A 23,916-nucleotide genomic window follows, 5' to 3' on the forward strand; every position below is an offset into this window, starting at 1 on the left:
GGGGCTTCCCCTGACTCCTCCTATCCCTCTGCCCCTACCCCCTTTGCCGGAAGCTTCCCCCCACCGCCTCTGCCTCCCTTTCCCCAGGGATTCTAGCTCCAGACCCATCTGCCTTTTTTAAAGCACATTTGCGGCTGGCGTCACGGCCCTGGGGGCTGATGTCTATGCCGTATCCACGGCAGGCCATGTTCACCCCTGGTGTAACTCCGTGCGCTCCCCTGAAGGTAACTGAGCCCCGGGACGGATCTGACCCAGAGCAGAGAGAGCGGAGCGTCGGCTTCACCCGCAGGCTCCGTGCCAACCCCCCATCCCCCCCCAGCAGGTGTGTAACGGCAAGACATGGTGCATGGCGGTGGGGAATCAGACCCCTGCAGTGGAGTGCATCAGAAGTCCTGGGTTCTATTCCTGCCCTGATCTTGACGATGGTCAAATCACTTGCCTCAGTTTGCCCATCTGTAAAATGGGACTAATGATGTTCAGCGTGTTCCGACTCCATTGGCTTTCCTGCTGCGGCTGCCATCCTCACAACTACACAGCCCATGCCCACCCATGCTTGCCTGCATGCACATGAGCATGCCTAGGTACGCGTGTACCCCGATCTTTGCACGGTCATTCACAGCTATGCCATGCCCACTGGCATCCAACCCATCCCCCCTTGTACATGCACCCTTCGATACACATGCATCCACTGGCACTGCTTCTAAGCATTGGGCTATCAGGGGCTATATGGACTGCTGCTCTGACCTGGAGTGGTAGGAGTGGGATATTGGGGGTATATGCACTGAGCACCCCAGCTTACATGCAAACACCCCTGCTCATGCCCACGCCTGTCCTTGCCCCCGGCGCCTCACCAGGCAGATCTTTGCCTGGCTCGTGGAGCTGCAGTTTCCATCTTCCCCCTCATCTGCAAATCCTAAAATTGGTTCAAAAGGCCTCAATTAAATTAGCTGGAAGGCAAGGCGGCACTTTGGGTAACAGGAGCTACATCTCCACCGCTGTGATTGGGAGGGCCGGTCCCCCGAGGGGCAGATCGGGGACGTCTGCGACTACTGGCGTTGAGCGAACAGCAGACAGTTCCACCCAGAATGTCCCCCAACCCCGTTGGCTCCTAGGGGGCTACGGCCAGGGAACAATCTCACGAGGTAGGAGAGGAAAGGAAAGCTGGCCAGTGGTTACAGCTTGGGAGACCAGGGGTCATGTCCCTTCTCTGCCACAGACTGGTTGTGTGACCTTGGGCAAATCGCTTAGCCTCTCAGGCCCTCATCCGGTTTGCTAATAGCGCTGCCCTACCTCACAAGGATAAATAGACCGAAGGTGCTCAGATAACGCACTAATAGGGTCGTGTAAGTACGACCGCTGGAGACTGCCAGAGCTGCTGGTCCTGACTGGATCTCTCACTCTGTAACAGTGCTTAGCTTAGCTCTGCCTTGAGTGCAGGGGACTGGACTAGAAGACCGCTCGTGATCCCTTCCGGGCCTACGAGTCTATGCCTTCGTCTGGCTGCGTGCGGGGCTCGAACCTGGGAATCGAAATGGATGGGTCGGCACTGCGTGAGCACAGAGGGCCACGCTGGGTTAGCCTGGCTTACGCGTGCTTCCCCTTCCCACCCAACAGAGAGGGGAAGAAGGGTAACGCAGCTTGTGCTTCTACCCAGGATGCATTGGGCCGAATGAGGATAGCGTCTGCAGTTACACTTCGTGTTCTGCTGCAGACCAGGCAAGATCGGGTCCGGGGCTGGGACTATGGGAATACAAATAATAATAATAATAATACATGAATTAATTCCAAGGGCCTGGTGATTGCCATGCTCCAGGGCTCATGCTGATCGCCAGCTGGGATCAGGAAGGGATCCCATCTTGCCCCATGATACAGCATTCCTGAGTTTCATGAGGGTTTAGGCTTTCTTCTGAGGCACTGGCCACTTGAAGAGATGGTGGCCTTGACCAGAGGGTCTGATTGGATATGGCAGGAGACAGGAGGAACTGTTGGTCTGATTTCTGGGTGCAGGACGCTGGAATAGGTGGGCCAGGGCTATGGTTTGATTGGAGGTGGGGTATCAGGTTAGCCGTGCTGTTGGTTTGATCTGGTACAGTTCGAAGTACGACACAGCAGAGGATGGACAACCGCTCCAATCTGGTAGGGCAAGAGGTGGGGAACTGGAGAAGATGAACCTTGGTCTGACCTGGAGTGGCAGGAGGCGGGATATGGGGGTATATTGACTGCTGCTCTGACCAGGAGTGCCAGGACTGGGATACCGAGGTATATGGACTGCTGCTCTCCCGTGATCTGGTAGGAGGTGGGATATCAGGAGTATATGGACTGTCGCTCTCACCTGAAGTGGTTGGAAGTGGGATATTGGGAGTATACAGACCTGGAGTAGCAGGAATGGGATATAAGGGTACATGGACTGCTGCCAGTGTACTACTAGTGTATCTGGAGGTGGCTAGCTCTGGCCCATTGGGCTGACCCAGGATACCAACCCCTATGCGGTAGCCCCAGTGCCCCGCGAGCCCCGGACAGCAGCGTGCTCGGCACTCACCCAGTATGCTCCTGGCTCCCCAGGCCTGTGCTCACCGATACGCCAGGGTCCTGATGTCTGGCAACGAAGAGCAGCATCGCATGGTGGGGAAATGCTTCGTCCGCGGCAATGACCTGCAGCTGGAGCTGGCAGACGACTGGCAGACCTACCACAACGAGATGTGCAACTCCAACACCGAGGAGACTGGCATGTGCCAGATGGGCACCAGCGGCGGCTTCACCGCCAACACCGTCTACTTTGGGGCGCCTGGCGCCTACAACTGGCAAGGTCAGTCCCGCTGCCACCAGCTGCTTTGGGTCTCCCGCCCCCCACCCCGGCACTGCCCTTCCCCCAGCCCATGTGCCTGGACCAACACGGCCTCTCTGGGTACGCCTACACCGCAAGAAAGACCCGCGGCGCGGCCGCGGCTGCCCCGGATCAACTGACTCGGGCTGCGGGGCTGTACAATTGCAGTGGAGATGTGTGGACTTGGAGAACCCGCAAGTGGGGAGGATCCCAGAGCCCTGGCTCCGTCCCAGAGCCCTGGCTCCAGCCCGAGCCCAAACGTCTCCACGGCAGGTTCCCGAGCTAGCTGATCCAGACTGAGACTCACTGCCGCTGGGTTTTCATCAGTGTAGATGTACCCTCGGTGTGGCCACACCATGAGTGTCCAGTGGCTCTGCTAGGGGCGGAGGGCGGGTGGGAAGGGAAAGGGGCAAGGAAGCAGCACAGGTATACAGAAGTGGCTGGTGCTGGGGAGGGGGATGGAGAGAGATTCCTGTGCCTTCTGCCGCCTCCTGCCTCTGGTTTGAACTATTCTGTGTTTCCCTCCCCGGCTGCAGGGACGAACTACGTGCTACACCGAGAGAACTGGGACCTGGTCGACTTCTCCTACCCCAACCATAACAATGGCAACATCTACATAGGTACCTTCCGCTGCGTCTGGAAGGGACGTTCCCCCCTTGCCCTCCCCAAGTAACAACACGGGGGGCGGGGATAGAGAAGGGCAGCTCTGCCACTGTCTCCCTATAGGACCCCATGGCAAGTCAGGCAGCCGCTCTGTACCTCGGTTTCCCCAGGTGTAAACTGGCTGTCTGGTTTCTTCATTGTTCCTACGGGGGAGTTCCCATGCGCCTGTGAGTCATGCCACTCAGGTCCAGGCTAGCGGGGTGCTTCGCCCATTGCTGTTAGCTGGTTGAGAGCCAAAGGGAATCCCAGTCTGATGCCCCTTTCCCGACAGACAGATGCTGAGATGGGAACTGGAACGGGGAAGCCCAGATGCTTCCCTGACCCTCTGGGGCTGGCAGTGAAATCTCCCCCTGGGCCAGGAGGATGCTGGCGACGGTCTGTCTTGCGAGGGCATTTGCAGCATCTGTGTCACGAGCTTGCTGGGCCTCAGTCCACTTCCCAGCACCCTCAGCGCCAAACCCACTGCTGCTAATTGTCCCCTTGGCTGTCAGGCTCAGGAGGGAGACCAAGGGCTGCCTGGACCAGAGACAGCTCATGCCTAGGGTGGATCCCTCTGGGTCAGGGCTAGGGGGGCAGCTTGCCCTGCTGCTAAGCAGCCTACAAGTGCACTGGTGGTACAGAGAGGGCATCAGCTGGCCAGGGGATCAATCTGGCGTTTCTGACAAGCATCAAGAGCCTGTTTAAGACTCCAGTGGGCTTTGGTGCTCTGGCCCACACGACTGTGTCCCCACATGGGTCCATTCAGGTTTGGGACCAGGGTTGGCATCAGTTCTTTGTCCATGCAAAGACTCACACGCTGGGCGATGCAGCTGTCGGTAGCTGCTAGCTAGGGTCCGTCCCAGCTATGCATTTGCCTGGGATCCCCCCAACCCCCCCCAGGTTGTGATTCTCCCCCTGCCCCCCAAGTGAGGGGCCCTGCAGCTCCCAAGGCCTGACGCCTGTCCCCACCACTCTCCAGGCTACACGGTCCAAGCCGCGAGCGCCGTCCTGCACCGGAACCAGGTGACCCTTGTCACTGGAGCTCCCCGCCACCAGCACGCGGGCGCCGTGTACCTGCTGACGGACGTCTCCCGCAGCACCCTGGAGAGGAGCCTGGTGCTGCCTGGGGAGCAGGTGGGCTCCTACTTCGGGAGCGCCATCGCCCTGGCGGACCTCGATAATGATGGGTGAGCTCTGCAGTCCTATGAGTGGGAGCGGCCCGGGGAGAGGGGCTCCCCTGCGTAACGGAGACCTGCATGGCGTTGTGATTCCATGGGCAGACCCTGGATCTCCATAGCTTGGGGGGGTGTCTCCATATCTCATAGCTTGGGGGATCTCTATAGCCCATAGCTTTGAGGTGGGCCCATAGCTGGGGGGGATCTCCATAGCTTTGAGGGAGGCCCATAGCTGGGGGGGATCTCCATAGCTTTGAGGTGGGCCCATAGCTTTGAGAAGGTCTCTGTAGCCCATAACTGGGAGGGGGAATCTCCATAGCCCATAGCTTTGGGGGGGGCCCATAGCTTTGAGGGGGTCTCTGTAGCCCATAGCTGGGGGGCATCTCCATAGCTTTGAGGTGGGCCCATAGCTTTGAGGGAGTCTCCGTAGCCCATAACTGGGGGGGAATCTCCATAGCCCATTGCTTTGAGGAGGGCCCACAGCTTGGAGTTACGGGGCTCTGTATCTTTGAGGAGAGGGATCCCCATAGCTTTGGGGGGGTCTCTGTAGCCCTTAGCTTGGGGGGATCGCCATAGCTTTGAGGGTGGGCCAGAGCTTTGGGGTCCATAGCTTTGAGGGGGTGTCTCTGAAGCCTGTAGCTTTGGTGGGGGGTCTCCATAGCCCATCTCTTTGGGGGAGGGTCTCCAGAGCACTGACCGGGTCTGATCCACCATCATAGTCGCCCTTGGCCCTGACCCCGCCCTCCCTGTCCCTGCTGGCAGGTGGCAGGACCTGGTGATTGGGGCCCCGTACTACTTCGAGCGGAAGCAAGAGGTGGGCGGCGCTGTCTACGTGTACATGAATGAGGCTGGCAGCTTCCAGAACCGGTCCAGCCTGGTTCTGAAGGGACCCAGCAACTCGGCCTTCGGCTTCGCCGTGGCCAGCATCGGGGACGTCAACCAGGACGGCTTCCAGGGTGCGTGGGGCTCCCCCTCCCACTCGGGGGGGGGGGAGGGCTTGTGATGGGAGACCTCAGGGCTCACTGGGTATCCGGGGGGCACTGCAGTGCCATGGGGCCAGGGAGTTATAAGGGTGGGTCTTGGAAGGGGTAGCTGGGAGGGTGTGGTGGGGGGTGAGGTTGCAGGGCTTGGGGTGTGGTAGGGTTTGGGGAGCTCGGGGTGTGCTGGGGGTATGGGGTGGCTCTGGGGTAGGATTGAGGGACTCTGTGTGTGGGGGGGTTGTGTGGGTATGGGGGAGCTCAGGATGGTGTGAGGTTTGGGAGCTATGGGGTGGCTCGGGGTGGTGTGGGGTTTGGGGGATTCAGGAGGTGGTTTGGGGGTATGGGTTGGCTCTGGGGTGGGATCAGGGGGCTCTGATGTGCGTGGGGTTTAGTCTGGGTGTGGGGTGCTCTGGGGGCTGTGTAGGGTTTAGTCAGGGTATGGAGGGCGGGTGTGGGGATTGGAGGGTATGTATGGGGTGGCTCGGGGGGTCGTGTGGGGTTTGGGGGATCCATGGGGGCCGTGTGGAGGTATGGGGTGGCACTGGGGCTGGTGTGGGGGTTCAGGGGCTGGGGTGGTCTGTGGGATTGGGGGAAATTGGTGGCTCTGGGGTGAACTGAGTTTGTGGGGGGGCTCGTGAGTGGTGGGAATTTAGTAAGGGGGCTGGAGATGGCTTCTGTGGGGCTGGAGGAGCTGGGGTCTCTGGTGGAGCTTGTGTGACCCTTCACCTCTCCCCACAGATATCGCCATTGGGGCTCCCTTCGAGGGTCCCGGCAAGGTCTACATCTACCACAGCAGCTCAGGGGGGCTGGTGGCCAAGCCCCGGCAGGTAAAGGCACCTTGTGCACCCCCTTGCTCCCCCTAGGGGGCGCTTTGCAAAGGGAGAATTCCATTGGGCGGAGCCAAGTCCTGGCCAGGGAGAGAGATGCGGGGTGGGAGGCGGCATCTGGCACAGTCCCTCCCCCACCAGGGAAGCGTTAGCATCAGGAACAGGCTAGGAAATGCTCCCCTCCCTAATCTGTGGGTGGATGATGGATATGGGATGATCCTAGAAGGGTGCGAAGGAGGGGGAGACACATGGGGAAAAGGCAATTGGGATTCCCAGGATCTTCCCAGGGTCCTGCCCCAAACCCCACTGAACTGCTGGCCCGGGGGGCGGGGGGTGGTGGTCCTGGAACGGCCGTGGGTGACTCCCTTTCCTCCCCCATCCCCCGCCCTGCAGGTGATCAGCGGGGCAGAGCTGGGCCCGTCGGGCATCCAGACCTTCGGGTACTCCCTGAGTGGGGGGCTGGACGTCGACAGAAATTCCTACCCCGATCTGCTGGTGGGGAGCTTGTCAGAGCAGATAGCTTTGCTCAGGTAAGGGGGGTTGGGGTTGGGACAGGGCATGCTGCCAGGGCAACCTTTCCCCTGCAGGGGCGGGCTGGGGGTGGCTTCTTAGGGGCGGCTGCTATTCTGAGGCTGGTCTCTGGACCCACAAGTACAGGGGGATTGTGTGGGGCTCAGCATGGGGGGGGGGCTCTGTTGGCATCAGTGGGGATTGAACCTGGGACCTTCAGCAGAGGCACCAGCTGCTCCGCTTGAACAGGAGCAGGTGTAGATATGGGATGGGATTGGGGGGGCTCTGGGTGTGGCGAGAAAGGGAGACTCAGGGTATTGCACGACCGCCCCCTACAGGCGCCAGTGGGGAGTTCGCTCTCCGTGGCCCATTCAGCCCTTGGCCAACCATCAGTCCTGACAGGGACAGGGCTGGTGCCCCAAATCTCTCCGTGCTCATGTCACCCAGGCCCCCTGACCGGACAGGGGAGGTGGGAGCACTGACTCCGGCAGAGCAAGGTGGCGTCCGGCAGCTCTTGGCGCTGGTGGGCAGAGCTGGTGGCGGTTCCTGCTGGGAGGGAGGCACGGCTGATCTCTTCCCTTTCTCTGCCTGCCCAGAGCTCGACCTGTGATCAACATCTTGAACAAAACCTTCACGGTGAGCCCCAGCGTGGTGGACCCGGCCAAGTGCACCCCAAACTCCTGGTAAGGGTCCCCCCAAAAACGTCACCCATGCCCCCCGATTGGCAAGGCCCCCGGATGGCACCCCGGGGCTCATGGGGCTTGCTCTGCGTGGTAAGGAAGAGCCCTGCGGTCCCTGTGCCCGTAGCATCCGGGTGGGCTATGTCTGCGGCCAGAGCGACTGGGACGCGTCTGGGACCCTGCCTGCTGGGCCCGCCCCATCCTGCTGTCACTGACCAGGGCCTCCTCTCTCGCCCCCGCAGCATCCAGGTGCAGATCTGCTTCTCCTACAACCAGAGTGCTGGGGACCCCAAGTACAAGGAGCAAATCAGTGAGTGGGCTGGAGAGGGAGGGGGTGTGAGACGCACTGGCGGGTGTGCGCTGCAAAGTGTGTGCGCACACGCCCAGTGTGAGCAATGGTGTGCGCATGCAGTGGTGTATATATGTGGGGGGGGGAGGGGACAGCAAGATGCACAGGGAAAAGGCAATTGGGGGAGGGGTTCCCGGGTTCCAGGGGGCTGCCCCTATAACCATTGAACTGTAGGCATGGGGGGAATGCAGCAGCAGTGGGTGTCTCCCTTGCATGCAATGGCGGGTGTGTTCATACAGGAGCACTAGTGGGTGGATGCATGCAGAGGTGTATATGTGGGCGCACACGGGCAGGTCATGCAGTGGTGAGTGGGTTTGCACATGGGCACCGGTGTGTGTGTTCAGTGGTGCATGTGCATGCTTGTGTACTCGTGTAATGGGTGTGGGTGGGTGTGCACTTGTAATGGTGCATGCAGTGGTGTGTGCACGTGCACTAGTAATGGTGCATGTACAATGGTGTGTCTGTGTGTGTGCTCATGTGCAATGTGAGCATCAGTGTGTGTGCATGGCCAGCGTTTGCCCTGTGTCTCCATGGGGTCTGGCCACCCTGCTGCGGGCGGGAGGTATGAGCCCGTTCTCCCCCCCCGCCCCCCCGCTCTCTCCAGACCTGCTGTACACCCTGGAGGCTGACAAAGACCGGCGCCCGGCCCGGGTGAGGTTTGCCGGGACCCACTCCGCTGTTTACAAGGGCGTCTTCACCATGCCAGCCACCAAGTGCCATGACCTACAGCTCCTCCTGCTGGTGAGCAGAGGGCAGCGCAGACTGAGCTTAGCACAGGGCAGCGTGGGGAGGGTGTGACCCTGTGGCAGCAGGTGATAGACAGCTGGGGCTAGCTGTCCTGTGGGGCTGGGGTGTGGAGGGGCCTTGCAGGATCTGGAGCCAAGGGAGGGGAGGGTCTGGCAGCAGGAAAGCCAAGAACCCCCTGTCTAAATCAGGACTCAGCGTGCATGGGCGAGGGGGCTGGAGGCTCCGGCCCCCAGGGAGCCCCCGTAGCTGGGTCTGATCTGCGCTGGCTGGGACGGGATCGCCGTTATCGCCGGCAATGAAACCCGCCGTCCTTCCTGCAGGAGAACATCCGGGACAAGCTGCATCCCATAGCGCTGCACATGAACTACGCCCTGGAGGAGAAGCCCAGGGACTTCCAGCTGGGGCCCCGCTCCCTCAAGGCCTTCCCCGTCCTGAATGAGGATCAGCCCCGGGAGAACCACACCGAGGTGGGCCAGGGCTGCCGAGCGACAGGGACGGGAGGGGGCTGGGCCGGGCCGAGGGGAACGGCGCCTCTGCAGGGCCTGCTTTAAGGGCGTTGAACTTGTTTCTGCTGTAGGGTGTCGGGTGGAGAGGCTTGTGGGGATGGGGTCTGAGCAGGGGACGGGGAGCCAGGACTCCTGGGTTCCATTCCTGGCTCTGACACTGGCTCCACGTGAATAGGAGGGAGGCATCAGCTGCTTGGGTAAAACCTACCTGCCTCCAAGTCTCTGAGGCCCTGCCCTGCTAGAGGGAGGTTTCTAATGGAAACACGTTTCTATAATCCACACTAGCGCTGGGGTGTGCCACATCCCTGCTTGTAGCTGGGACAACTACAGGATAACAGCCTACTGCTGCCGCTGGGTGGTGGAGTGCCTCCCTCCGCTCAAGCGGCGGAGGTCCCGTGCTTTAATGCTGACGGTCTTGGGGTCAGAGCCCGCCAAGCGGGGTGAGTGGCCCTGTGCTGGTTCGGGGCAGCGCGAGTGAATGACCCATGCCGTTGTCAGATTAACTTCCAGAAAGAATGCGGCCTGGACAACAAGTGTAACAGCAACCTGCAGCTACAGTGTGCCTTCGTCAACGAGCAGAACCAGCCGCTGCCCCGGTGAGAGAAGGGCAGAGCCTGCCCTGGCACCGTGCCCCCTTCCCGGGCACACGGAGCCAGCTCAAGGGGGGGAGTTTACCTGCCCACTGGGGGAAAGCATCCCTGCCTGCTGCTGGGGCGGGAGGGGGGTTCCTGTATGGGCGGCTCTCTTTCCCGGTGGGACCCAGAGACGTTCCCCTCTTGGGGGGGGATTGTCGCCCCCTGCCCGTGTGGCGGCCGGTGTCCCCGTGCTGAGCGCTGTCCCTTCTCCGGCGCAGGCTGAATGGGACCCAAGTGCTGCAGTACAGCCGGGACGTCAGGAAGCTGCACCTGAGCGTCGACGTCACCAACGCCCCCTCGACGGGCAGCAACGGCGAGGACGCCCACGAGGCCCTGCTCAACATCACCGTGCCCCCCACTCTGCTGCCGTCCTCCGTCCGGCCCGTAAGGAACCCCCTTCCCCTGCTGCCCGCCCCGCTCTCCCCGGCTGCCCGCCCCGCTCGGTCCACACTCTGAGGGATGCTTCCCGCCCGCCATGGCATCCTCCATGCAGCCCCCGTCCTCTGTGCCAACCCGCCCCGCTTCCTCCGCCTCCCGTACACCCCCATTGCCAGCCGTCCACCCGGCCCTGCAGGTGGAGGAGCCGTCTGTCCGAGCCCCGGGTCGCTTTCTGTCCCGGTTTAAAGCCCATGGGGAGGGACGCGGCTTGTGCCCACCGCTGAGAGGTGCCGTGCTCCATCAGGGCTGGCGAGGGGCACCCGGTCGACGTGCAGCCAGTTATTGCGGTGGGGGCGGGGGGTGAGGGGGCAGGCTGTGGGGTGGGATATGGGGCTGGCTTTCCCTTCTCTCAGTGCCCTGCTCCCAGGATGGGGAAGGGGGCACCCTCGGGGGTGGTGGGTATCAAGGTCCAGGGCCGGCCCTCAGGCGCGTCCTGCTCCCAGATGGGGCAGCTGCTTCTCAGGTAGAGGTGGGTGGCTGGGGGTGTGTGGCAGGGCACAGGGATGGGGCAGGAGGCGCTCGGATGGGGGATGGGGAGGTGTCTGTGTGGCGGGGCTGGGCTCATGGGCCGAGCTGATGGTGACACCCCCTTCCCCCGACCTCCTCACAGAGCGGCGCCTGCACCTTTGAGGAGACGGTGCTGTGTGACCTGGGAAACCCCTTCAAGAAGAACCAGAGGGTGAGCGGCGTCTGGCCCCACACGCCCCGGCTCAGAGGGCAGGGTCCCGTGGGGGTGGGGCATGGGGCACCGCCAAGTGGGGCAGCCTATGGGGCTAGGACAAGAAGCCTCAGAGGGTGGGGGGGGGCATGGCAGCCTTTGGACATCGACCACCTTGGGACTCTTGCAGCGTGGGTGGGTGTGGGTGCCAGGTGTCCACGGCCCCCGTGGTGGGTGATCAATGAGATCTGAGCTTCCCCCACCCCAGGGGTCTGTGGCAGGGGGTTGGGGGTGTCCTCCAACGGGGCCAGCCTGGTTGGTAAAGCCCATGCCAGGCACAGCTCCACAGGGACCTGGCCTTGAGCGCTCTGGCCCCTCTGTTGCAGGCAGAGCTGATCATCACCTTCGAAGCCATCAACATCACCCTGGACACCCGCAAGGTCATGGCCCAGCTCCAGCTCTCCACGTGAGTCCCCTGCAGGGGCGCGGAGGGTGGGGGTCCATCTGCAAGGGGGAGGGGTGCTGGATGAGTGAGTTGAAGCAGCTCAGCTGGCAGGAGAGAAAACAGGAAGCAAGGCCAGGCTTTTCCATAGGGCCCCCCAACCCTGCAGCACTTTGCCATCGAAAGGCGGCCACCTCTGGGGCGGAACGGGGCAGTTAATTAACAGCGCGTCGCAACGTTACGCAGCAGTCTCGGAAAGGAGAGGAAAGCGAGGGCTGTAGCCAGGTGATCCCGCAGGCCAGGTGGAATGCAACACCGGGGCAATCCAGAATGCCATGGGGCCTTTAATGAGCACAAGAAATCAGGACCAACTCGGAAAAATAGCACCTGCAGCGCCCCCTATCGCTGTGCTGGGGAATTGGAGTCACCCACACCATTCCCTGCAGGGCAGCGCCCCCTAGCGCCGCTCTGGGGTCAGCATGGGCTCAGGGCAGAGAGCGCCCCCTACAGACGCTGAGGCCGATGGGGTCTGGCTGAAGAACCTCGTGCGTGTCTGGATCTCTGCTCCAGGGCAGGGAGCGAGGTACAGACCGCCCCTGTGATGTTATTTCGGCCCTGTCTCGGCAGGCTGAGTTACCAGGAGGATCTGCAGCCGGTGTGGGCCGAGCTGTTGGTGGACTACACCGTCCAGGCGTCTCTCACCATGTGCGTATCTCGGGGGCTCACGCCCCCCTCGGTTCAGCGGGTTCCTGGGTCCCCGAATTCCAGCCCCCGGGCGGCGCCTCTGTCTCCAGCGAGAACTGGAGGGTGAATTGGGGTGCTGGGCCCCATAGCTCACCCTGCTCAGGGGTTGGCGCCCCATAAGGAGTCTGGGCAGGGGTTGGGGCTGCATAGAGTGTGACTTCTATGCAGGAGTGTGGTTCCTCTACAGCTGCATCCCACGGATGAAGAGACCCTGACTGCATGTGTATCCCCAGACAGTGCTTCCATCTACCCAGACTGGGCTGCTCCTGGGTCTGTGCCCAGCTTGGGCCCACCCAGGGCCTCCCCCACACCCAGCCCAGCCCAGCCCCGGGCCCCCCAAGCCCAGCCTGCCACTTCCAGCTCTGAGCCAAGTCCGTGCTGATCCCAGCAACTGCCCAGGACGTGCCCGCTTCTCCTGCCCGGTCTCCCTGTTTGCCCCCCGTCCCCTGCCCCGCTGACCCCAGCCGCTCTCCTCCCCGGCAGGACATCCCGGCCCCTCCAGACGTCCTTCAGCGGGAAGGTGATGGGGGAGTCAGCCATGAAGAGCGAGCTGGATGTGGGGAGCCCGGTCAGGTTCGATTTCCAGGTACGTAGGCTCCCGATGGGGCGGGGCCGGGGGAGAAGGCGGTGGCCACGTCCCAACTGGGCTTTGCGTTGCAGGTGAGCACCAAGGGGGAATCTCTGGGCTCGCTGGGCACCATCGTCCTGGGCTTCGAGTGGCCCTACGAAATCCACAACGGCAAATGGCTGCTGTACCCCACGGAGATCCTCGTGAGCGGCAAGGGGAGCTGGCGCTGCCGGCCACCAGGGGGCGTCATCAACCCCCTCAACCTCACCGTGAGTCAGGCCCTGCAGCCCGGCGGCCCCTGCTCCCCGCCCGCCCGCCGGCGCGCCCTCTCCCTCGCCTTTCATTCCTCTTCTCTGGCTCGCCCTTCCCTTCCCTGCCCTGCCTCTCCCCACCCCGCAGCTGCACTTCGCAGCGCTGCGACGGCACCCACTGCCCTGCGGGGAGCAGCGCCAGCAGGCAGCAGTTGAAGGCACCATGCCTCCGCCGAGAGCCCTGATTCTGCCCTGGAGACCTCTGGGGAGAGAGTCAGGCCGGTGGTTCCTGTGTCCTCTGTCCTGGAGAGGTGGGGGGCCAGGTAGGTGGACTCTGAGCCCTGGCGAGGGGTCACCAGCCCGTGCGCCCTCTGCCCTGCCCTGCGTCCTCAGGTACGGGAGAGTGCTCAGCCCTCCATGAGGTGCAGACCCTGGAGGTGTGTAACCGGCTCCCTTCCTTTCCAGCTCCTGGACGGTGGCGCCTCCGCCCGGCAGAAGCGCGACCTGGAGGCGGAACTGCAAGCCGATCCCCCCGTCACCCTCGCCGCCTCCAAGAAAGCCAAGTCGGAAACGCTGCTGGTGAGCGCTGGTCTCGTGGCAGCTTCAGCCCGGCCCCGGAGGAGGGCCGGGGTCCCTGGTAGCATCTCACTAGTCACACACCCAGCGCAATCCGTAGCCTGTCCTTCACGCACCCCAACTCCAGAGACAATGACTGTGGGATAGTCCCCCAACTGCGCCTGCTCCAGGAGCCCAAGAGCTCAGGGGGAATCTCTGCTAGCTGGTGGCGGTGCGAGGCCTATGACACGTGGTTGAGTAGTTCTGATTGTACCCACTAGAGGGCAGTTGTCTCCCACAGCCAGTTGCATGGGGTACAATGGTGTGGTGTCCAAGAGTGTCAGCTGATCAGGCCTGTAACTGACCGATGTTCTGCGTGTGTTGTGGGGGCGTAACCATCCAGCGTTGATGATTCATTTCAGAAACTCTCCCACCCCGACATCTCTTCACAAGCTCCTAGCCCAGCCTTGAGAGGCCGTTACTGGCTGGGTGAGCTGCTCTGACAGAGACGCTTCCCCTTGGGAAGACCCTCTTACGTACATCCGCCTGGTCCCGCCCACTAACATGCAAGCGTCTTTTGTTTCCTGCCCCCAGAGCTGCTCCAAGGGGACGTCCCGCTGCATCTGGTTCCAGTGCCCCATCCGGGACGCCCGGCACACAACGAACGTCAGCGTCCGAGCACGGGTGTGGAACAGCACCTTCATCGAGGTCAGCACCAAACTGCCCGGGATCCCCTACTGCTCTGGGAGGGCGGATTTTATCAACGGGGGCAGGAACCGGTGATGAGATATTTAAAATTCATGACAGACGGATTCACACTAAGCACAATTAGTCAGCGGAACTCACTGCCACAAGATAAAATTGGAGCCAAGAACTTAGCAAGATTCCAGGAGGGCTCGGCCATTCATATGGATAACAGGAGTGTCCATATAAACGCTAACAAAATGTTTGGAAGGGAGATAAAACCTCAGGCTTACGCTGATCTTGCACTATCAGGATGAGACCATGGTGGCAGGCAGATTCCTCCACATCTGCCCTCTGCAGGGATTTCTTGCTGCTGGCTTTGGTGCTGGCTGCTGTCAGAGATGGGGTGCTGGGATGGATGGTTGGTCCGGCACTGCCTGGGTTCCTGTGGAGCCAGACCCCTCTAGGCTGCTGGCTGGGATCTGATGGAGAGTAGGCAGTGACCAGACCTTGCATACAATGAGTTGGGACATCTCAGTTGGGTTCCTAGTGGCAACGGCCACCCCTCCATCCCGTACTCCAGCTGGCGTCGCTCGTCCCCATTCCCAGCACTCTCTGCAGCAGGGCCAAGGGCAGAATGAGCCCCAAGGGCTGTCTTGCCTGGGGTTGGCCCCTGGGGGACGCTTGGCCAGGCAGTATCTGCTCCAAGGATGACGCTGGGCCTGCAGGGCCGTCGGGGTTCATCAGCACCAAGGTGGTGGGGAGGGATGGGTGTGGGGGGGTGGCTGTGTCAAAGCAGAGACACACTCCTGGCCCAGGTTACAAACCGCCCCATTTCCCCCTCCCCCTCTTGTCCCCCCGGGCCGCGCAGGAGTTCAGTGACTTCGACCGTGTCAAGGTGACGGGGCTGGCAACGCTGTTCCTCAAGACAAACGTTCCCACCATCAACATGAAGAACCACACGGTGCAGGTGAGTCAGCCTGGATTGCTCCCTTCTCTGGGTGCAGGGCAGGTGTTTGCCTGCTGTGCCCTCCAGCGCCTCCCGCGGGAAGTGGCTGGCACTGGAGTAGCTGGGAGCTCCCCCCGCCCATAGCCAGCGCTTCTGCACCATCCCCCACAGCGCCTCCTGCTGGGAGAGGCTGGGACTGGAGTAGCTGGGAGCTCCCCCCGCCCATAGCCAGCGCTTCTGCACCATCCTGCATAGCGCCTCCTGCTGGGAGAGGCTGGAACTGGAGTAGCTGGGCGCTCTCCCCGCCCATAGCCAGCGCTTCTGCACCATCCCCCACAGCGCCTCCTGCTGGGAGAGGCTGGGACTGGAGTAGCTGGGAGCTCCCCCTGCCCATAGCCAGCGCTTCTGCACCATCCCCCACAGCGCCTCCTGCTGGGAGAGGCTGGGACTGGAGTAGCTGGGAGCTCCCCCCGCCCATAGCCAGCGCTTCTGCACCATCCCCCACAGCGCCTCCTGCTGGGAGAGGCTGGGACTGGAGTAGCTGGGAGCTCCCCCCGCCCATAGCCAGCGCTTCTGCACCATCCTGCATAGCGCCTCCTGCTGGGAGAGGCTGGGGCGGTAGTAGCGGGGAACTCCTCCCCGCCCCCAGCCAGTTCTTGCACCATCCCCCACAGCGCCTCCTGCTGGGAGAGGCTGGAACTGGAGTAGCTAGGAGTTCCCCCCCCCCATAGCCAGGTCTCCTGCACCATCCCCGACAGCGCCTCCTGCTGGGAGAGGCTGGGACTACAATAGCCGGGAGCTCCCCCCCCAGCCAGGTGCACAGTTGCGCAGCTGCCATCCCATCCTGTCTGCTCCTTGCGTTTGGCTCCCAGTTCTTCGTGGACATCGACTCGGAGCTGGTCGAGGAGCAGCCGGCGGAGATCGAGCTGTGGCTGGTGCTCGTGGCGGTCGGGGCAGGGCTGCTGCTGCTGGGGTTGATCATCCTGCTGCTGTGGAAGGTGAGAGGGGCTGCTGTTCCCTTCGGCGCAGAGGGTGGGGGTGAGGGACTCCTGCTCTCCGGCTAGGCTGATACGGGAGCCGCTGGGAGTGAGTGATGGAGCGGTGGGAACCACGCTGAGGCCTGGCATGCTCAAGACACTGGTGGACCGTGAGCCCGGCAACCCGGTGACTACATCTGTAACGCATTCCAATGCCCCCAATTGCAGCACCGCGAGGGCCCTTTAGAGAGCTGCTTCTCAAGAGATTCTCAGCCTAGAGAGGGTCAGGCTGGGCTGCCGACCCCGCAATCTTTCATCGTGAAGGGTCCCGAAGTCCTTTGCAGACGACACACCGAGGTCTCTTTGCCCGCCACTGAGATGCAGCCACCTCTGGGGTGGAGCATGGCCGCTGTTTAACAGCACACGGCTAGGATGCAGAAGAGCATCAGAAGGGGATTTAGGGCGACTGACTGTAATTACCCTAGGTGCAATGGGGTTAACGCCCCACTTATATGAGGCGTCGTGGAATGATTGATAGTTGGGAGCCTTGGGTTTATGCCAGGGTGTGGCTGAGTGAGAACAGCGCCCCCTATTGAATCATCAGCATCACGCCCTGCAGCAGCATCTGAGCTCTTCCTTGGAGCTGTCCGTGCCACCCCTGCTTAGCTTGACTGGGTTCTAACAAATGGGGATATACTGCCATTTTTGGGGGTGGGGCTGAGGAAGTTTGGGGCTTCTCTCAACCTCTGCTGTGTCTGGGGCTTGTCCATCGGTCGTTTGGAGCAGGGAACGACACGAGCCTCCCCCGGGACCGGTTGAGCTGTGTAAATACCCCCGTGGGATTGCACGGCTGGTGTTCCGGCTGTATTGTTTAAACACCGTTCAGCTCTGGAAAGTGACTTCTCCTCTCTCGGGGATCACCGCTGACTGCTTCGCAAGATAGCAGCCCTGATTCTGGGTGGCATAGAGGAGCAGGAAACCCCACCGATCACCCCAACTTGGGGAATCCCCCCAACACTGCTGCCCTGCGCTCTTCCCAGCACTAGAATATGCTAGGTACATGCTCCAGGGATGGTCGGGGTGTGGCCGCATTGCTCTGAGTTCCAGCTGTTCTCGGCTGCACGATGGTCCCTTGGGGGTGTAAATTAGAGCCGTCCCATAGGTTGCTCTACCTTATCCCACCAGCCCCAGAATCCTGGAGGTTAAAAGGTGGTGTAAAGCTACCTTTGCCTCCACTCCCACCCCACTGGACTGCTCCAAATTCGGGGCAGGGCCCTGGGGAAGATCCCGCCTAACCCTGCAAGCGCCACCTGGGGATCTGAGAGTCAAGCTGGTTTTTTCCCCTTCAGTTCCACAGTAGGAACTTAATTGATGATGCATGATCCGGAATAGAATCCGGATTGCTGCTTCTGCGCCACTAGGCTAAGCAGGAGCGAACGGGTATTTCCGGCATCACGGGGGAGCGGATCAGGTGAGTCAGAAGGGGCCGTCTCTCAGAGCAGGGTTCAGTTGAGCTTGTTTAATAGGAAGCCGGAATGACCCTGCTGCTTAGGAAGTACATCCATATCCCTAACCTACCTCCCCCATCCGGCCCTGCTCCGCAGGGTTCCCAAAGCCCTTTATAAATCGATACACTCAGAGATCAGCCCATCTGCCACTGAGAAGCAGCCACCTCTGGGCAGGAGCATTTCCTCCCAAGGGATTTCCCGCCGCCCATTGCCCCTGACCGGTGTCACCTGCTTCCTCGTAGTGCGGCTTCTTCCGGAGGGCGAGCACCCGCGCCATGTACGAGGCCAAGGGCCAGAAAGCGGAGATGAAGATCCAGCCGTCTGAAACGGAGCGGCTGACCGACGACTACTAGCTCAGGGCTGCCCCTTTGCCCTGAGAGCCCACTCCATTCTCTTGGTAATGAACGGGGGGCGGGGCAACATACAAAGGGGAGGGGCCTATGGGATATTGACTTCTCACTTCCTCCCTGTCTGTCATGCCTTCTCCTATTAACCCTTTCCCTGTCTGGGCTGCATCTCTCCCTTGAGGGGCCCACTGAGTCGCTGTGTGTGGTCTGGTCTGATACTCTCGCAGCCAGGGAGCAAATCGTCTGACTGCACTTTCGTTGGCACGCCCCTACCCCTAATCCCCCTCTGCTTTTCCCTGGCTCCCCTCCACCTGCAGCTGGGTTCTGCACAGGCTCCATGGGGATGTGTGGGTGTGTGTGGGGGGGTGTGTGGGTGTGTGCGTATCCACTGTTCCACTCGGTTGGAGCCAACCCGAGTTTGCGATTGTCTCGCTCTTTGCTAGCTCAGGATCTGCCCCGAGGGCCCTGCCGTATAAGCCCCGATGGTGCAAAAGAGGAGTACCTGGGGAGGATACAGCACCAAACCTCGGGAGGGGAGGAGGGAGAGGGTGCTGCCCATTTGTGGCACCACGTGACCATTTGCACTCTTTGCACGGCTGGATTAGTGATGCCGAAGGGGCATCGCCACCCTCGTGCCTGACGCGTCACTATTCCTCACCTGCTCGGTGGCATGAGCTGAGCTTTGTGCATGGGACAACTGCACCAGTGGGCAGAGTCAGAAGAAACCCTAATAAAGAGAAGGGTAGAACAATGGCCCAGGATGCTGCTGTGACACTAGGGGGCGCTGATGCAGAATGGGGGAGTCCGGATCTTCCCATGAAGGACCAAACGGCCGCTAACTGCCCAGGGGATGGAACTGTGGGCAGGAAGGAGAACCAGCGATTCCACGCACGCCGTCCAGCTGTGTCCGTCTGTCCAACTGTGCTGCGGTTTAACTAACCCTAATGTCTGTCTTCCCCTGTTCCAGCGTCACTGACCAAATGTTTCTCCGAGCAGCCTCTGGATTCTGTTGTGTCTCCTGCCGGGGAAAGAGTCAAAATCTGTCTTGCTCTTGTTCTTTTTGTTGTTGTTGTTTCTATTTTTCGGATCTTTTTCTCTCTCTTTTCTTTGGTCTTTTTCTCCCTTTCATCTCTCTGATTTCGCGCTCATTTTTCTCTCTGATCTCACGTGCTCTCTCTGATTTCCTTCTGATGTTTCTCTGATTTCTGTCCCTGATTTCTCTTTCTAGTTCTGATTTCTCTCTCCCACTCTGATTTTTGTCTCTGATTTCTCTCTCCCTCTCTTTCAGTCCCTGATTTCTCTTTCTAGTTCTGATTTCTCTCTCCCTCTCTGATTTCTGTCCCTGTTTTCTCTCTCCCTCCCAGATTTCTCTCTCCCTCTCTTTCTGTCCCTGATTTCTCTTTCTAGTTCTGATTTCTCTCTCCCGCTCTGATTTCTGTCCCTGATTTCTTTCTGATTTCTCTCTCCGTCGCTGATTTCTGTCCCTGATTTCTCTTCCTCTTTCTGATTTCTCTCTTTCTCTGCCCATTGAAGTTTGATGCTAACCTCCATCCCCTTCCTCTCCCCTGTGCGCAGTGCGACTTCTTCAAGCGGACCCGCTATTACCGGATCATGCCCAAGTACCACGCGGTGCGGATCCGCCAGGAGGAGCGCTACCGGCCTGCTGACGGCTTCCTGCCCCGGAAGCACAAGAAACACTGGGTAACAAACTGGCAGGAGTCGGAGAAGTACTACTGATCCCTTCCTCCCCTTCCCGCCACCCCGTCTGCTCGGCTTGCCCCTGTGACCACGTCGCTACTGTGCGTAAATAGCCCAGGGACCAGCCCCCTGCCAGCGAGGGACATGTTATTTATCCTAAGTTATACCGCATAGAACGGCAACCCCAAAGCTTTCTCAAGGGGCCTGGGAGCGAGCTACACATCCCGGGGAGCAGCCGTGCAACGCGAGACCCGGCAGTGGGAACACGAGGGGCTTTTTGTTTTGCACAAATGGATTGTTTCACACATATAGACACACTCTTCTACCAGGGCACAATTGCTGTGTGTTCCGTCTGGGCCCCAGCCCTCACCCCGTCCCCAGCTCTCTCGCGCTCTGTCACGCTCACCTGTACTGCAAAGTGCCTCCTTACGCACAGACAGCGTGTGGTCTCGCACAACCCCTCTGCATCTCGGCCGTGCACTTGTGCTCACACGGTTGGGTCTTACCCGATGCTCTTGGGTGCACAGAGCATTGTTTTGCTTGCCCTTTTCACCCCCCCGCCCCCGTGCACACACACGTGCAGAGATGATCTCTTGTGCAATCAAGTCCCCGCACACACTTGGAAGCTTACGGCATTTTGCTGTGGGTTGTGTCAAGACCCCGAGCCGCCCATGAGCCACATGACTTCCCCCCCCCCCCCCCCCCGTCCCACGCTTGCACGCAGATGACTAGTGCACGGTCCCCAGCCGCCCCCTTCAACTCTTTGCACATGGATGCTCCTCCTCCTGGATCCGCCTGCACGCACGGCCACTCGTGCACAAACTCACTTGCACCGATTCACGCGTGTGGCGGCGGACGCAGCACACAGACGCTCGCCCTGACCCGGGCGCTCTTTGGTGCATGTTCGTGGTCGCCGCTTCTCCCCCGGCACACGCCGACGCCTGCGCTCAGCCTCCGGCAGGTTGCTCCCTGTTAAGCCCTGGCCCCGGCGTTCTGCACCGGGACAGAAGAGGGGAAGTGGCTCCAATACTCGGAACCCCCTGATCCTGCCAAGGCAACGCCTCTCAGCCTCATCACGGCCCCCTCTGTGCACTGCACTGGACACTGGATGTTTTGCCACTGGAGTTTCTTATGTGAGAGCTACTGGTACCTTTCCCTGCTTGTCCCCTGGCCGTTCTTTGGTGGGGAGGGGAGCAGCTGTTCTCCGGGGAAGCCGATTGTTACAGGGGTACAGTTCACGGAGAGCCATACGTTTGGTTTGGGAAGGGTGGACGTTGGGGGGGGAGGTAGGGGCAGGTTTTGTCATCACCTGCAACAGCAGCCCTCGGCTCCCCACCAAGGATGGGACAGGTAAGGGCTCTTTTCGGCCGGGGCTGGATCTGCTTAAGCCTAGAGCCGGTGGTCCCCTCTCCAGCTGCTCCTAGGGAGTAGCACAGGGTCTGACCCCAGGGGGTCCTGCAACAGGAAAGGCCTGGCATGGGATGCTGTCCCAGAGTTAATGCTGATCCTGCCACTGCATCGCTGTTTAGCTGCGAGACACCACCTGGGTCCTGCCCCCGGTCAGCGCTCTGCTGCCCCCACGTGGCACCCTCGGCTTGCTGCAGGCATCACCCGGGCCTCCCTTTCCCATCCCAACCGTGCAGCTGAGTTTTCATGCTACAGCTCCGTCGGCTGGAACGTTCCATTCCCAGCACGCCCTAGCCGCTGGCCACGTTCCACTGGCGCGCTCTTGCTAGGGGGCATTCTTGCAGGCATCACACAATGCTTTAATGGGGGGTGTCACCCTGGTTTACAATAATGGAACCTGCAAGAATGACAGTTTCCTACGCTGACCACTCTTTGACACTCCCTCGGTGCCCTCGGCTGGGGGTATTAAATTATTAAGTGTGTATTTGGGGTTTTTTTTTTTTTTTTTTGCTGTTGATCACTGGAGTTCGTTTCGTTTATGGTACTGGAGGTCTGGAGTCACTGCGCCTTGATGTGAATATGCTTGAGCAGTTATGATGGTGTCAAATAAAAATTGCTCCTTGATTTGTAACATGCAGTTTCCTACGGTTCCACCCAGGCTTAAACCAGAGATGCACACTCCGGGTATTAACCGTACGTAGCACTTTTCATTAGTAGATCTCAAAGTGCTTTACAAAGGCGGTCAGTTTCATTATCCCCATTTTACAGAAGGGGAAGGTGAGGTGCTCAGAGCAGGGCTGGGACTAGAACCCACCACTGCTGAGGGCTTATTCATGGTGCTCTCCATTAGGCCATGCTACCCATCCCTACCAAGCACTTTCTGGACTATAGATAGAGCTGGGGGGCGCCCTCAGGACACCAGGTCTGATACTTCTCTCACTTCTGCCAGCACAAAGCCAGAGCAACGGTGTCTAATGTACAGCTGCTTTTGAAACTGCGGGTTCTAGGCCAGGGTCTACATGGTGACGCTGGGCAGCAAAGGTGGATTGTTGGTTAGCCTGGGAACCAGGGAACGCCAGGGTCCGTCAGCGACCAGCTGCCTCAATAAGGAAACCGCCTTTGGATTCGTTACAGCCAAATTGTGGAAGACACTTCACCAGCATCCTGGGGAACGGAATCTGGCCCACTTGGTGCTGGCACGAACCCATTTGCAAACTGCATCACCGAGAAAGGAAAGAAGCATTTGGTTTTTTTGGTCATGGTGCAGTGGGGGCTACGGATACAAAGCACAAGCTGGGCTGCAGGAGGGCAGAAATCTAACTAATAATAAGCCATAGTCCTTTGGCCTTGCCCCTCGTCTCTTCATTGTGTGTTTGTACAGCGCCTAGCACACAGGGGTCCTGGTCCGTGATGGGGGCTGTTAGGTGCTACCCCAGTACCAATGATTATAATCTGGAGAATCTATGCAGGAGCTGTCATATTTTCTTTGGCCACCAGATGTTGCTGCGGTAGTTAGGTATGGAAAGCCCATTGGGAGCTACAGCTGTGCAAGGTTATTGCTGCAATCAGGGCAGTGATGTGGGGGTGAGGTAGACTGGCCAGCCAAGAGGACATAAGAACGGCTATACTGGGTCAGACCCAGGGTCCATCTAGCCCTGTGTCCTGTCTGCCAACAGTGGCTGGTACCACATACTTCAGAGAGAACGAACAGAACAGACAACCATCCAGTGATCCATCCCCTGTTGTCCACACCCAGCTTCTGGCAAATAGAGGCTAGAGACACCCAGAGCATGGGGTGGCATCCCTGACCATCTTGGCTAATAGCCATTGATGGACCTGTCCTTCAGGAACGTATCTAGTTCTTTTTTGAATCCAGTTATCGTTTTGGCCTTCCCAACAGCACCTGGCAATGAGTTCCACAGGTTAACTGCGTTGTGTGAAGAAATACTTCCTTTTGTTTGTTTAAAACCTGCTGCCTATTCATTTCCTTGGGTGACCTCTGGTTCTTGCATTATGTGCAGGAGTATATAACACTTTCTCCATGCCATTCATGATTTTATTCCTTCAGAACTCTTGGGTGAATACCATCTGGTCCTGGTGACTTATTACTGTTTAATTTATAAATTTATTCTAAAACCTCCTCTACTGACACCTCAATCTGGGACAGTTCCTCAGATTTGTCACCTAAAAAGAATGGCTCAGGTGCTGGAATTTCCCTCACATCCTCTGCAGTGAAGACCGATGCAAAGAATGCATTTAGCTTCTCCTCAATGGCCTTGTCGCCCTTGACTGCTCCTTTAGGGGGGGCTATAGGGCCCTGGTCAGGAGGGGGTTAAGGGAATGGGGGGGGTCTAGGGTGGGCTGTAGGGCCCTGGGCAGGAAGGGGTTAAGGGAATGGGGCGGGTCTAGGGTGGGCTGTAGGGCCCTGGGCAGGAAGGGGGTAAGGGGATAGAGCGGGGGGACGGGACAGAAGGGCCCTGGGCAGGGAAGGGTTAATGGGCGTGTCCCAGGTGGCACGTGGGTCTGAGCGCTCCCCATTGGCCCGCGGGGGATGTTTTTGAACCGCGATTGGCTGCGGGCGGCGGGGGGCGGAGCCGGCGCGGGATTGGCCGGCCCGGCCGCAGGCCGCTGTCAGTGGCACGGAGGGTCCCGGCGGCGCGGGGCGGCCCCGGGCGCGATGCGGCTGCTGCGGGCCCTGCTGGAGAAGGCGGCGCGGGCCGCCGGGGCCCCGTCCTACATCGAGCACTTCAGCAAGTTCTCGCCCTCGCCGCTCTCCATGAAGCAGTTCCTGGATTTCGGTACCGGCCCCTCCCCC

General features: G+C 60.2%; 2 protein-coding genes across 2 annotated transcripts in view; both read left to right on the forward strand.

Moving 5' to 3' along the window:
- ITGA3 (integrin subunit alpha 3) overlaps window positions 1–19,659 on the forward strand; it is a 42,228-nt gene extending 22,569 nt beyond the window's left edge. Inside the window, exons 4-26 of the mRNA XM_026654766.2 lie at window positions 2,563–2,806; window positions 3,361–3,444; window positions 4,446–4,653; window positions 5,404–5,597; window positions 6,360–6,448; window positions 6,842–6,978; window positions 7,555–7,641; window positions 7,881–7,948; window positions 8,592–8,728; window positions 9,055–9,201; window positions 9,739–9,836; window positions 10,094–10,259; window positions 10,924–10,992; window positions 11,358–11,437; window positions 12,041–12,118; window positions 12,641–12,743; window positions 12,818–12,994; window positions 13,442–13,555; window positions 14,126–14,239; window positions 15,087–15,185; window positions 16,037–16,162; window positions 17,892–18,046; window positions 19,572–19,659. Of these exons, the coding sequence (XP_026510551.2) occupies window positions 2,563–2,806; window positions 3,361–3,444; window positions 4,446–4,653; window positions 5,404–5,597; window positions 6,360–6,448; window positions 6,842–6,978; window positions 7,555–7,641; window positions 7,881–7,948; window positions 8,592–8,728; window positions 9,055–9,201; window positions 9,739–9,836; window positions 10,094–10,259; window positions 10,924–10,992; window positions 11,358–11,437; window positions 12,041–12,118; window positions 12,641–12,743; window positions 12,818–12,994; window positions 13,442–13,555; window positions 14,126–14,239; window positions 15,087–15,185; window positions 16,037–16,162; window positions 17,892–18,002 (2,730 nt within the window). The 3' untranslated portion in view covers window positions 18,003–18,046; window positions 19,572–19,659. The remainder of the gene's footprint in view (window positions 1–2,562; window positions 2,807–3,360; window positions 3,445–4,445; window positions 4,654–5,403; window positions 5,598–6,359; window positions 6,449–6,841; window positions 6,979–7,554; window positions 7,642–7,880; window positions 7,949–8,591; window positions 8,729–9,054; window positions 9,202–9,738; window positions 9,837–10,093; window positions 10,260–10,923; window positions 10,993–11,357; window positions 11,438–12,040; window positions 12,119–12,640; window positions 12,744–12,817; window positions 12,995–13,441; window positions 13,556–14,125; window positions 14,240–15,086; window positions 15,186–16,036; window positions 16,163–17,891; window positions 18,047–19,571) is intronic.
- A 4,076-nt stretch (window positions 19,660–23,735) lies between these two features.
- PDK2 (pyruvate dehydrogenase kinase 2) overlaps window positions 23,736–23,916 on the forward strand; it is a 20,050-nt gene continuing 19,869 nt past the window's right edge. The window contains exon 1 of the mRNA XM_026654687.2: window positions 23,736–23,899. Coding sequence (XP_026510472.1) covers window positions 23,779–23,899 — 121 coding nt within the window. The 5' untranslated portion in view covers window positions 23,736–23,778. The remainder of the gene's footprint in view (window positions 23,900–23,916) is intronic.

The sequence above is a fragment of the Terrapene carolina genome, unplaced genomic scaffold, assembly GCF_002925995.2.
Source record: "Terrapene carolina triunguis isolate 2854851 unplaced genomic scaffold, T_m_triunguis-2.0 Scaffold193, whole genome shotgun sequence".
NCBI lineage: Eukaryota > Metazoa > Chordata > Testudines > Emydidae > Terrapene > Terrapene triunguis.